The sequence below is a fragment of the Strix aluco genome, chromosome 1 (assembly GCF_031877795.1).
Source record: "Strix aluco isolate bStrAlu1 chromosome 1, bStrAlu1.hap1, whole genome shotgun sequence".
Classification (NCBI taxonomy): Eukaryota; Metazoa; Chordata; class Aves; order Strigiformes; family Strigidae; genus Strix; species Strix aluco.
In genome coordinates this window covers 36,820,828-36,835,509 of record NC_133931.1, presented here as the reverse complement: position 1 = coordinate 36,835,509, position 14,682 = coordinate 36,820,828, and the positions used below count along the sequence as shown (strand labels likewise).

The 14,682-nt window shown below is 47.3% G+C and overlaps 1 protein-coding gene across 1 annotated transcript in view; it reads right to left on the bottom strand.

Annotated features, from left to right (window-relative positions):
• SLCO5A1 (solute carrier organic anion transporter family member 5A1) overlaps positions 1-12,283 on the bottom strand; it is an 81,030-nt gene extending 68,747 nt beyond the window's left edge. Inside the window, exon 1 of the mRNA XM_074817658.1 lies at positions 11,320-12,283. Coding sequence (XP_074673759.1) covers positions 11,320-12,283 — 964 coding nt within the window. The remainder of the gene's footprint in view (positions 1-11,319) is intronic.
• Positions 12,284-14,682: the final 2,399 nt, after the last annotated feature.

Genomic DNA, 14,682 nt, shown 5'->3' with positions numbered 1-14,682 from the left:
CACCAGCTGTCAGTTCCCTGAGCTCCACACCATTTTGTTACTCAAGAAAATGAGGGCGGGAAAGCAAAAAAGTCAAGAAAGTCTTTTGTTTTCAATTTAACAGGAGTGCAATACAGCCTAAATTAAGGGGAGGAATTTTATTATTTTTCAGTAACCATGCTGCTCCTCACACTCTGGATCCTGATTCAGTTGAAAAGCAGAAGACAGCAAACCTAAGAGCATCCAGGGACTCTGTGACACAGTCACACGGTTTATGCTACCGTCTCTTCAAATGCTATGCTACTACTTCCTCTAATATCTCCAGACAGGTCATGCAAACTGGCATTAATGCAGCACTGGAAGAGTTGCTTAGCCCAGTAGTTGTACTTTGGAGAAATCCTAATGCTCAGACCACTAAATAACTGATCTGAGCATTTTTTAAACTAGATAAGGGAGAATCACTACATTTCTAATACACTACACCATTATTTTCTGGTCAGGCACAATCCAAACAAAAAGTAGCTGGCTCATAGTGTAGGATGCCTATCTGCTAATATAAACCTCATGGCTACCAAACTCTTCTACCACGACCATTCAGTACTCTTCTCACTGTCTGGACCAGTTAAATCTTCTCCTTCTACAAGAAAGTGGTCAACCTTGACCCAACAGTAAAATATTTCAGTATGCCAACTTGAGCAAACAGATGCGATATCTCACATACCCTGAAACTGTGACATATGATAGATCCCTTCTTCTGTATGTATAATACTCCAGACAGGTATAAATACACAGTATGACCCTGAGAATTGAAACACAGGGTTTTCTTGAAAGCATTGCACTGCATCAGATCCACGGTAAGCTCTTCTTTTTGTAGGGTTTAAATTTGGAGTGTGGGGATGCAGGGGAGGATGAAGAGGCAAATAAGGATGAAGGGAAGTTAATTAGAGATCTATCGGATTATAAACAGCTCACTTTTACCTTATCCAAATACATAAAATATTACTACTTATCCAAAGGAGTAATAGCTGCTCTAATGACATCAGTGTAGGAACTCTTAAAATTATATTAGTTCATATATTCCTCTGTTTTTCTCTGGTAAATTGAATTTCTTATCCTTATTGTAGGCTGAGAAGGCACACACGTACCCAAGGCTTCTGACTCACCAGGTTTAAAAGTTTTTTTCAACTCCTTTCACATTAGCTGGCCTGGCAAATACTAGTCAATCAGTTTTACCTCACTTCTCATAGAAGGCTGATCTTCTTTTAATTATCACAAAAGCATGGGTGCAGTAGCCTTACCCACTCTTTTTATTTTGCCTTTCAAGGCAAAATGCCTCCCTACTTTCTGTCTGTGTCCTACTTGCTTCTGAGTCTCCAAAGCTAGTGCAATTACCCATAAACTCAATAAGCATAATAAATGTCCACATCTAAGCAAAAAATCAATTGCTAACAAATATCAAGTAAGCAAAAGCTAATGAGGAAAGGCCTTTTTTTATACTTCTGCATAGGTTTAGTCGCAGAGGTACTCTTTTATAAGCGCTAACCTTCCCTCTCCCATAGCTTCTGGAGAAGCAATGGGAGTAAACAAATGGACACTATTGCCCACTTGGCTTCTGCAGCCAAAGGAATTCACACCAGCCAGCTGTATCTTTGCCATTATTATCACTGTGCCATTAAAATATTCAGTCACTGAGGTCAATGCATATAGGGCTTCCACATACCAAAAGAGCGCAATTGAGAGTACAGCTTCAAGCATCAATTCAGTCCTCAGCTATGCTTTTGAAAAATTATTTACAGTATGGCATTACATTACAGTGATGTAGTGCTGAGTTCAGAGCCCTTTTACTCTCTTTGTGTAACAGGACTAATATTCCTCCAGTAACACAAGGCAGGTGTGGTAACAAACACCTACTTTTTTCAGACAACCCCAAAATCCCACTTCCTTCCTTCAGTCATGCTATTAGCAGCAGAAATAGTTTTTTGAAATTCCTATTTTAGGCCAATTACATAACATACCAGATAAATGCCTGAATTTGTGTGCATCAGCGCTACCATATTGCAGACTCAAAAGCTCATGTGTTGTCTATATTCCCCCAAATCTCCCTAGGGATACCCTCACTATTTCTGTCACTAGACAGCTGTATTAAACCAAGTTGATATAAATTGCCCATCATGTTTACAGAAATTATAGACTTTAATATTATGTAGTGGTCTTCTGTGAATTTTTTAGTTTTTGAGATGGGAGGGTTATTACTGAAGCTCTTTGCACTTCACAAAGTTACACTCTCGATTAAACCTCTTTTTCATTCACTGGGATGAAGTAACAAACGGAAACGTAAATTCAGATTAAAAATCACAAAGTGGCAAACCATTTTGTATTATTTTTTTAACTCCAGCTATTGAAATGGCAGGGATCAATGAACAGCATGGAGAGGCACGTTGGGCAAAAGCAGGAAACGCTGGGCTGGGGGAAAGAAAAGTGTGGGCAGAAACAAAGCTTCTCTATTCTCTCCATCTCCAGGGGCTTTCCTGGACTCCACAGACGCTTCCAACAGCATCTTCAGCCCTTCCCATGGCCACCACCTGGAAGAGACCCCAGCAGGTGCCCCCTGGCCCAGAGCCCTCCTGGCTCTTCCCCCCACCACCTTGGACCACACCAAAGAGGCACTGCCAGTCCCACGCTGCTGGCACTAAACCTCCCCTTCTCCTTCACCTTTCCTGGTTTTTCTTCAGCTGAAAAATCCCACCTAAGAAGCACCCTCAGGGTATTCTGCTCATGAATTTCACGTGGTTTTGACCTCTGAGCCTGTGAGCTGATTCCTTTGGGACCTTTGATGGAAAAGGTAGTGTTTTCAGTTGTCTTACACATAGCAAAATCTACTGAGTCAACAGCTCAGCTGAATACAGCAATTTCTCTTTAAGTACAGGGAAAGCTTAATACACAGCAAAGTCAGATAATATCTTACAGAATATTTCCTTCAGATATTTTTAGACACAAATAAGGCTTGCTTGACACATTCTGTTTGAGTAATTGCAGGTTAGCAGCCACCACAGCATGCTCACAACTATTTCCCCATCTACATTGGTTTATCTACAAAAACACATGACTTAAAATTACTTCTGGGGAGGTCAGGTATTCAGATTTCAATCTAACCAGGGACTGAAAAAAAGAGGAGGTGGGAACCAAGGTGTGATTGAGAGCACTCAGCTTCAGGAGCACACAAGCACCTTGGTGTGTCTACATGCCACCTGAAGTCAACCACTGTGAAAAAATCTGTGACAAATACTGGAGTAAACTACAATTTTAGTATGAAATGGCAAATAAGAAGATATCAGAAAATACACTCAGCTAATATATGGATTATCTGAAATATTCTGACTCTAGACGATAGCTTAATTAATCCAGAAAGGAAAAGATACAACCACAGGAGAATCCATCCAGGATCTACTTTTTATCACTTAGAAGCAGCTGACTGAAAACAGACAGATAAATGTGGAAAGTAGTTGCTAATTTACAAAAGCTTACTAAATTCAAACAAGTGAAGAGTTGGTAGTTGGTTTCAGAGCAGCACCGGATTTTAAGAAAATCAGTGCTGAGACACTCTTGAGGCTTTCATCTAATCCTGTAAGCACCAAAGATAAAAGGCACAGAGGGTAACCGTCAGACTGAGGTCCTACTGTGCATGGCGCAATGCAAAGGAAGTATTAACATCAATATATGCAAGAAAAAAAAATAAGAGCATCCAAAAAATATCTTGGCAAGCTAACAAAAAGAAAGCAAGCTGCTGAAAAGGAATCTGTATTGAAAATGGAGACGAGAAACAAAGAGGACCAGCACAGGAGCATATGATTAGTGGACAAGCAGTACTGCTTTGCAAATACTTCACATGATACAGTTTCTGTTTATTTTCTTTGAATAATTTTCGTATCCACTTGTTCAAATTACAAGTAAAAATATACATTTTTTTTCCAATTGCATCTCCTCCAAACTCACCATAAAACGTAATTCATACAAGAGTACAATGTTTTTCACTGGTGTGCTTTGTCTTTGTTGCCAAGTAAGTTGTTTACCTACATAAGAATTAGTGCTTTCAGATTAGACTATTGGGTCTAATGGCAGCATAAAATAGCACTTGAGTTTCTGTGTTCACACTTTCCAATATCTCAGGTAACAACAAATTCCCTGTGGCAGAAGAGAAGGGAAGAGGAAAGATCCGGGTTTGTTAGTTCTCCCATTAACATCATGCAGTGTGTCTGAATTTCTGGCCTTGTGACAGCACAACAGATGCCCAAACTCCCAACTGTTCAGCAGCAAAGCAGGACACAGCCCATACTTCTCTGTGCTGCCGGACACTAACATATTCTTTCCCATCATGGGAAATGTCCTATTTTTTTGGGGCACTTGGAAGGAGTTGGGGTACAGATCTGGCTGACTTAAGTGACTTTAGCTTGTACGCATGCTACAGACTTGTCTGCTGTCATAACTTTGCTAGCTCCAGCCCATGTGCCCAGATAATCCAACTGAGCCATGGTAAAAGTACCACAACACTTGAATGAAAGCATGAACGCCAGGACTCTGAAGGCCAACAGAGCTGTTTGCTCCTTGCACAGAGCCCTCACTTCTAGAGGTTCCCCAGGGAAAACATTCCCTCTTCCGACTGTGCTGCTTCAGCACCTTCAGATTACAGCCCTAACAACTCCCAGCATTCCCCATAGCTGCTGAGGAGGGTTGCAGAGACACCCTTGGACTTGGAGTTGATATTCTGACAGCTCTGGCAAAGATTCACGGGAAGGCAGGCCATCAGCTTGCCCTGCCCTCAGAGTCCACGTGGCACCATCCCATCCATCAGCAACGTGAGACAGAGCTAACACCTACTTTGACCCCTACAGTCAACAGAGGCAACAACTGCCAGAGGGGACCAGTTGAGGTATGTGCCATTTTCGCATGGTAACTTCTCAACTGTTCTCAAAAGAAACGGGAAAGGCATGTAGAAACAACAACAAAGGAAACTGAGTTCATGCTTCCCAAGTAACAAGGGTTTTAAAAGTGCTATCAGGGTGAAAAAGACTTAAAATGGGATTAAAAAGAGCATGAGACTAAAGAGGCTAATATGACTGAGTTACTTTTCTGCTCTTTTAAAATCCATTCACCTACTTTAAAAATCAGAATTTTTAAATTCTGACCTTCAGGATGAAACAGCAGGTCAAGCCTCATTTATATAATTGCTTGTGTTCCCTGCACAGCCAAGACAGATACCTATGTATCGTTGATGGCAGACAGAAATCCAGTCTCCTCTCTTTTGACTGCATAAGCACTTTCACAGCAATTAAGTCCTCCCAGGTGAGGCAGCCACTGAGTGAAAGTTAAGGGGAAATGCATGAAACACAAAGCATCTCTAATCCACTTGCAACAGGAGTAGTTACAGTGACCCTTTACAAAATAGTCAGTGTATCCAGTAGACAGCTAAAGTTTCCAGCCCCAGGGTAATCAGACACTAGATCCCAAGCCTTCAGTTCCTGGGAGAAGGTACAAACAAGCTGTTACTTAAAGGCCACTTTCACGTCTAAGTTTCCAAGCTTCTCCTGGGACCGCGGCAGGTTCAGACACTTGTTTGTCCAAACCAGCCCTGCAGCAGAGCTCGCCAGGCAGAAAACTTGAGAGAAAAGGCTGCCCCCACCTTTCATTGAATTCATTGTATGCACACACTGCTTACATGGACACAGAACCCCACCTCTCTAAATGCCTAAGAAAATGATATCTAGGATTATTCTATGGAAAAAAAAAAAGTATCAGTCCACCTATAAAGCAGGAGACTAAAGTAGAGAACAAAAGTAAAATTTATCTATTTCCTCAGCTATAGAAAGGGACAATAAAACTGCATAATGCTATTTTAAATAATTATTAGGAACCGTGCCTGCTGCCTGATCAGCATTTTAACAAAAAAGATGTTACAGAAATGCCAGAGAAGCATAATACTGAACCCTTTAAGTGCTAAATCATCTGTGTGGGAAAAGAGTATAATCTATAGCCACAGACCCGCAGTCACTTCACCTGCATCCCAAGATGCTCTCCACACCCAGCTGAGAGCACCATGTGCTCAGCCTGCAGCCAGCTCTGCCCAGCTGAGTGTGCAAACAAAGCAAGCACATGTTGGTACAAAAGACTGCTGATGGGCCAAGTCTTAGTGTTAGCCTATGGATACATCAAGATGTGGCTTTCACTCAGATAAAACTAAAATCCTGTATTTGACGAATAAGCTCAGCACGCTGCTCTTTTACAACGGAAGTACAGCAGGCAATAAAAAATGCTGGTTAACGTTTTTCCCAATTTCAGCTTCAATGCCCTTTTGCTTCAATTTTTGAGTCATAAAATCCTGACTCCTCATGGGCATGTTGTAAAAATAAATGTACTATGTCTGTAGGGTTTACCAACTACAGGGATCAATGCTGAGAATACCCTGTAGGAAACTAGCCTTTTCAGATATTGGGTAGCAGGAAGCATATTCAATGTAAACCACAAGTGGTCATAGGCTGAATGATGACAATAAAATGAAATGCTGGTCAGCTGTTTCACTGCTTCCAGACGGTCCCTCCTGTTCAGCCAGAAAGTTGATCCTGCTTTAGAAAACCTCAGTGATCTTGCAGCATCCCAATGCCCTCAGCAGGCTTCATCTCCTGTCCTCCAGTGGCATCTGTAACCCCAGAAGCGGCCAGACCAAAACGAATCAATCAAAGCAGCACAAAAATCCTGTGCTTCCCATGCCAGCATCCAGGCAACGGCACGTTATGGAGGCTCAGCCTGTTCGGCAGCTGGACTCTGCCCCAGGGGTTTCTAAATGGATTATGTGAAGCTACTCCTCCTGCCCGCTCCTTCCAGGTGGGATATGGATATCGGGGCAGATTTAACTAGAAATACAATAAATAAAATCAACATATATACACATATACATATATATACATATATACAGGCTTCAGCAAAGTCTGTAAAAGACATGAGGGGTACATGGGGCATCCAGCTATAAAACAGTGCTAAGAAGGTGATTTCCAAGCAGAATACAGTCACAGTGAAATGGTTTACCTAATGCTAGAAACAGCAACCCACAAATGATCCTCATGAAAACAAAGCCGGAGTCCAAAATATTTTTGAAACTAGCCTAAAGATTTATTCATTTTTCAGGTTAGGAAAGGATTTTACTTCCCTGAGTCTCAAGCCATTATCTGTACCAACCCCATTCACACAGGTTTATCCAATTTTCCACCCCTTATCTCATAAAAGCTTTATCTTTGCATTTTGCAATTACAGTTTGTTCCCGAAACTATGGAGAGTCTGCATGAACTTAAATTGACTTAGACCCTTTCCTCAAATCATATCCTAACCAGCCTACAGCATTCTGGAAACTGAAATAATACATCCTTAGCACAATGACTAATTCATCCACTAGTCATTTTTGGGGGTACTGGTGAAAGCCATTTCTGAACACTAAAATATTTTCATTAATGCAATATTTCTGTAAAACCCAATATTGCCTTTCTATGTGTGACTTTTCAAAGTAAATTCTTCTTTTATTACAATACCCACTTGCAAAAGAAGCTAAACATTTTAAAATTATTCAGGCACTGTAATGCCACTATTGAAACTTCTCTTTCCAAGTGCCACAGATAATTTTAAGGAACTGCTTCTAGAATTCACGATACGATCACAAGGTAAACTCACATTCAAGACAAACTATTGAATCCCTACAAAAAAACCCACGGTGTTTAGAAAAAAACATACTGTGTTTTAAGTGCTGGAACTGGACAAGTAGCAGAAACACCATCAAGAGTACAAAACAAGACTCGTGAAGTCAAATTCAAATTAAATGGCAATTAATTTAATTAATTAAAAGGAGAACCTGCACACATTGGGCAGCTGACAACAGACATGCTACGTTACAGCTGAACACAGAAGGGAGAGACTTTAGGAGAGGACAAAGACAACTTAGTGATTACTCATTTTTTGTGGAAAGCGTGTAACTTCCATTTTGGATTATCTGTGATTAAGGGAGAGGGTTCTTGTATTTCCTAGGCACCTGTTACAATCACGACTTATTTCCAAGCCTGACATCATACATTTTCTCAAAGTTAGTATCGGGGCATCAAAGTATCGCCAGTTTTAAGGGGCAGGAGGACCCGGAGGTGGCACTGCCTTCACAAGGAAGAAACATCCCGCAGAAGAGTGAGCTCGAACATTGCTATGCAGGCAGCCCAAATACACATCCCTGCTTGGCACCTTTGTCCTACTAAAAATGACATACCACCTTGTAAACTGGCACCATGCCACCCTGACAGATGGACTTAAGTGTAGGCAGCCAAGAGACTATGTATAAGCATCAAATATGCTTTCTGAGAGCAGGACTTCCAGCCAGGAATGTTAAAACAGCTGTCCACATTGAGCCTGCATGCCTACACTTAAGAGGATATGCTATTGCCACTCGAGCCCTGAGCTGGATTAACTTGGAAAATAAATAAAATAGCTTCCACAGCCACATAAGGTAAGTTTTTGCAGAATCAGGATTACTGATACTCAGGGGGGCTTTACTGACCTACTATTCGTGGGCACACTCATGGGGTTGAAGAGGTCTTCAATTCTGCAGCTCGGTGGAACTTTTATCATGTACATGCTTGTAAACAAATGTTTCCCATCTGAACACAACTTTATATATGTTACTTTTCTTTGGGAAAAAAAAAAATGCACTGCAGTATCAGCATGATCACAAACATGTTAGTGACCTTCCACTTTGTGTTAGAGGATACTTCTTTTTTAAATTAACTGCCCTCACTCAGACACCTGTATGTGTATGACTGGGATCTGCTTCACCGGGCTTTCTTCCCCTTTCAAAACTTCAACTCTCATGGCCCATTCCAAGGCTTTTTGTTAGCTCATGCCTACATGCATACATACATTTTACATTTTGATATCATTTGCATAGCTTGCCCCAGTAATAAAATCATACTGCCTTGAGAAACGGGCATTGCATAACACAGGATGTGTGGTGGCTGGCCTGCAGAGACATGCCCTGGCCACCTCTATCCCATCCCTGAGCCCAGCTGGGCTGCCCACTGCCCACAAATCCCTCTCCTCCTCGAGGACATGAAACATTCCAAACCACCGAGAAGCTCCAAAAAAACATGTTTGCTCACATCTATGTGCCAAACAATACTCTTTTTCTTTTTTCCCACAGAACTCAAATTTTACTCCTGTCCCTCAAAAAGTCATTGGCCTAAGCCTAAAGTGAGGTAACTATTCAAAACTGAACAAGTTAAAAGTTTCCTCAGAATTTCACACTATTTAAAAAAGGTAATACCAAGATTTCCAATGACAAGCAACATTGCTTCTAGCCCTGGGTAGCTTAAAGACTGAAAGGAGGTGATGGTATGTTTTACTCGATGTTTAAACATGCTTTGTGTTCATTTTAATTCTTCTCCCTGTGGACACAATCAGATCGTGGACATAAATTTTTCATGTACACTGTACCTCATTTTTACTGTTCTGAATCACTACACATGAACTTCAACTCTATGAGGGTACTCCCAGTATAGATCAAAGCTGCCTTCAGTGCCTGACGTGTACAGGGTCACATACAGTCTTCCAACAGCTGCTGGTGTCTTTTACCTTTGTTAACTTTAAGGCTGATCTTTGCCACAATTAAAAGTTACCTGAGTCACTTAATTACACTAGAAGCACTTCAGTAGTAGACATCGTTCCTCCTGCACAGTAAGGATTTCCAACCACTGACCTTGCTTTCTCCTTTAGTGAAGAATTCTTCCTCCTCTCGCACCATTCATCTCTTTTACCCTTCATTCCTCACCTACAGCCTTTCCATTACCTTTTTTTCCGTGTTTTTGAGGACTGTATGAAATCATGTATTTGCAAAAGTTTTGGCCCTCCTCTGCTGCTCTAAACTACAATTACTAACCTCAGCAACAAGATGGTTTGCCTTTTCATACTGCCAATAAAGTTGATTCTAGGTTAATCTAAATTTCCTTACCACTTAACCTTTCTCAGAGGGGAGGAAAAGCGGGGAAAACACTTTGTCAAGTATTTCATCAGGCAGACTAGCCATGCTGTGAAAACAGTAGAAAAAACACAGACAATACCTCTCTCTCCTTCAGAAAACCAACAGTGCCTCAGGCTTTCCCAAGACACCGCATATAGACTGTGCATGGTTTCAAAGCGGTTCAGGGAAGTCAAATCACTAAAGAACAGGTCAAAAGGAATAAAAAGACTGATCCAGATCACTACTTTTGCTTAATAAACTAATTACACACACACACCCTGAGTGTATTCCTTTCATGTATGTCTCTTTTACATGGAATTATTATCTCCACAGTTATCATAAAGCCCAAGTAAATTAAACTGCAAATGGTAATGCTAAGCATCCAGCTCCCTCAGCCCTGTAAGTGACTCTCCTTATTTGAAAAGAATTTGAAGGAGTGCGTGAGGTTCACTCTTGCAGAATCCTGTAAGGTACTAAAGCAAAGCCAGAGAACAGTCAATCCTCTTACGCATTACACAAACTACCAAAAATGTATGATGTTCATTATTGTTTCCAAAAAGTTTAGTACCCAGCTATCTGAGAAACCCTTCTCCCATCGTAAAAATAACTACCAGGAAGACCAGTCTGTACCTGCTGAAAGCCAGGTGCCAGATCGGACTCTCATTTTGTTGCATCCCTTGAGCTCCCGTAACTGAGCTCTTAAGCCTGAAGGCTTTACTTACTGTTTTATCAATGTTTTTTTTAACTCTGAGTTGCAAGATGATTTACCAATGCCAGCCAAAATTCATTGCTAGTTAAAGATAAATGAATGCTGGAAAAGCAAAATGAAGCATGCCAAAATCTCTCAAAGTGCTTATAAAACATTAACATTATAGACAGAGACTCTGGGCTAAAGGCATGCTGACCAAAATTTAGAAATATGTAGCTCCTGTATTAGCAAAAAGAAACTTGAAGGGGCACAGCAAACTTTAACATTGCTGTCTGAAAGAGTCACCAGCTAATGCCAAGAGCTGGAAAGCGTTAGGGAAGCCGACCTGCCCTGCTGACCCGTTCCCCATGCGGGAGGGTGTGAGTACACCCGCTTTTACGCACTCTAGGTTACCTTCACCTGTTACTGCTGTGCGCCACTCCACAGAATGTTTTAAAATAGGAAAACACGGCAATTTTACTTCAAAAGTTCACTTCAGAAGGGAAGCTTAGCACAGATGTTGTTCAGGAGGAACAGGGCAGTAGTACCTGTAACTGGTCCCTCAGGGAGATCTGGGGTTCAGCCTTCCAAGCACCCTGGTACTTAGATGCCTTACCTAGGTAAAGCGAGGCGTTTTCTTTCTTGACATTATCGTCTAAGTAGGTTGGTCCCAAGGTATAGATGGGTGTCGAGCCCATGCCAATGAGGATTTGGGCACAAATGAATAAAGCTACATAGAGAGAGTGGTCGTTTCCACCGGAGTCCTTGACACAGGCCGGCGAGTCCCACTGCTCTTTGGCGGTGCCATTGCCAGTCACGCACAAGCCCTCGTTACTGACGGAGGAGTTCAATTCCTGGATCTGGTACGGCGGGGAGATGAAATGAGGTAAGGAGAAGAGCGCGGCCCCCAGGGCGATGAAAAACCCCCCCACGGCCAGCCAGAGCGGCCTCCGTCCGCGCCCCCCGAAGTAGCTGATGAAGACCACCACCACCAGGCTCCCGATGTCGAAGCAGCTGACCAGCAGCCCCGACTCCGAGCTCTTGAGACTGTATCTCCGCTCGATGGTGGTGATGACGCTGCTCAGGTAGCCGGAGACCATGAGGGACTGGATGAAGGTCAGGAAGCACATGCACACCAAGAAGAACCGCGAGTCCGCCAGCACGGCCCGCAGGCACGCTCTGCCCGGCGGGCCCGCCAGCAGCACCGGCGCCGGCGGCGGCGGCAGCGGGGGGCCCGGTGACACCCCTCGGGCGGGCGCCGCCGGCCGGCCGCGCTCCGGCCTCCGGGGGAAGCTCCCGCCGCCGGCGGTGGCGGCGGGGGGCCGGGCAGCCCCGGCGGCGGCGCCCCCGCCCCGTCCGTCCTGGGCAGCCGCCGCCGCGCCGGGGCTCGCCGGGGCCCCGCCGCCGCCCCCCCCGGCCGCCAGGGGGGAGCCGAGCGCGGCCCCGCGGCCCCGCGGCGCCGCCCCGCCGAGCGCGGGCAGGCTGCGGCACCGCGGCGCCTCCGCCCGGCCCCCCCCCGCCGCCGCCGCCGGCCGCTCCGCCCCGGGGCGCCGCTGCGCCGGGGTCCCCGCCGAGGCCATGCTGGGTCCGGCCGCGGCCTCAGAGGAGCCCGGCCGGCTCCATCGCCGCCGTGCGTCGAGCGCGCTGAGGGGCCCGGCGGGAGCGCAGCATATCGGGGAGGGGAGGAGGGAGGGGAGGGGGTGGCCCTAGCCGCGGCCGCCGGCCGCCCCGCCGCACGTGTCAGCCAAAGTCCTTTGTGGCTCCATCCTCCCTCCGTCTGGCTCAAGGGGCCGCCCGCCCGCCCGCCGGGGCTCCCCCGCTGCCGGCGGCTCCCGCTGCCCGCCGCCGCCGCATGCCCGCCGCGCCCCGCTCAGCAGCCGCCCGCCGGGGCCCCGCGGCCAGCCCGCCCGCCGCGGGGGAGCGCCGCCCGCCGCCGCCGCCGCCGCCGCCGCTGCTGCCGCTCCGCCGCCCGCATCCTCCTCTCTCCGCGCCGCCGCCGCCGGTGGCACCCTCCGGGGGTGGGGGAGTGGGGGTGTGCTGCCGATCTGCGGAGCGGAGAGCAAGCACGGCAAGTCAGCGGCGCCGGCCCCAGCGCCCCCCTCCCCGCCGCCCCGGCCCCTGCCCGCCCGACCCCGCGGTCTGCCTTGAGCTCCGGGGAGCGCCCGCCGCCCCCACGGAGGCGGGGGGGGGGGGGGGGGGCGGCAGGGAAGAGGGGGGCGGGAGCGCCCCGAGGACCGCGTCCTTGGGGACAGCACATGGATTTTACATAAGAGCAGGGGGCGGACAGACACGTCCGTGGGCCTCGGCCAGAGCGCGACCCTTCTATTTGGCGCCGGATGCGACAGCCAAAGGTCGCCGTGCCAAGCCTTTTATTTTCCAGCCTAAAAATAAACACGCTGAAATAAACACTCCGCTACAACTCGGCGGCCCGGGGAGCGGCAGCGGGCGGAGGAGAGGGGAACAAAGCCGATGCCCGAGCAGCGGCGGCGGGCACCCCGGGAGCCGGCACTCCGCGGTCGACCTCGCCGCCCCAGCTCGCCCGGGTGCCCCCCGTGCCCGCGGACACGCGGGACCGCCGAGCGACGAGTGATGCCCAGCCCTGCCCACTCCGGCAGCGAAAACACGCGTTGTGCCTCCTTTGTCCGCTTTTGTCTCCCCGCCGCCGCCTGCTCGGGCGGGCGGGGGAGGTAGCGGCAGCTCGGGCAACCGCGCCCCAGCGGCGGCTCTCCCCCCACCCCCGGGGGGTGGGCAGCGGGCAAGGCGAGGGAGCCGGCGGGGCGCACCGGGCTCCCTCCTCCCGCCCGCCCGCCGCCGAGAAGAAAGACAGGGCTACTCACCGTGACTGCGGCGCGGGGGGGGGCGGCCGGGGGAGGCAGCCGGGCCCTGCGCCCCCGCCGCGCCTGTCACCCAACGCCCGGTCCCCCTCGGCCGCCTCCGCCTCCCCGGGCGGCGCGGCGGAGCGCAGGCGCGACCGACACCGCCCGCGGGCCGGGCCGGGCCGGGCCGGTCCCCCACGGCCCCTCCGATCTTCCCTCTCCGCCGAGCTGGGAGCGGTTCCCGGGGCCCCCGCGACCGGCACCGACAGGGCAGAGCGGCAGCCCGCGATAAACCCCAGTTACATCCCCTGGCAAGAGCCCCGGGAGCGCCGGCGGCGGGGCAGGCTGGGGGGGGGGGCTGCCCGGTGCCTTTGGTCCCCTCTGGAGCCGCCGAGTGCTACGACGTCGCGGCCGTGGCTGCGGGAGTCAGCGGAGCGCCCCGCGACCTCTGGGCACGGTTGTCGGCCCCAGGAGGCATTTAGGGTGCTCCGTGGTGTTGCATCTAGTTGTGTAAAAAGTAATGAAATACTGGGAAGACGAGACCTCAATTACAGCGTCTGCTGAAAAGTGAAAAGAAAGTACAAAGGGATTTTCTTTTTTTTTTTTTTTTCCCCAGGAAAATAGAAAGCCAGGCCACCTGATGATGCATTTTGTCCAGGGTCTTATCGTCAGTGATGTAAAACATCTCCAAAAGTGGGAATCATGCACAAAACCTAGGAAAAGTAGTTTGGAGTTTACTCATAGAGTTTCCTCTAAATCCCCTTCTCTCAGTTTGTGTAGTGTCTTGAATTGCACTGTTTAGATTTCCTCTCAAGTCTGTTTTTAAAGCCCTAGTACTAAGTCGAGATAGTCCTGCAAGTTACATTTGTTGTGGTTTGATAGAGGGGGAACTGAAGAGGTATTCCTCTTTTTGCCCTTATTTTTAGCATAAAATAATGCTAAGGAATACACCAAAAAAACATAATAGCCTACACATTTCTGAATAGCTAGTGCTGTTCTGGCAGGATAGAGGATTTACCTTTGATTTTTTCCCCTTATTTAAAAAAAAAAAAAAAGACCTGTTTTAGACTGACTCACCATATTTGTTTACTTATTTATAATCTTGATCAATAAGAGTTTCACAGGGTACCATTTTCAATTTTTATCAACTTGTGCTTGATACC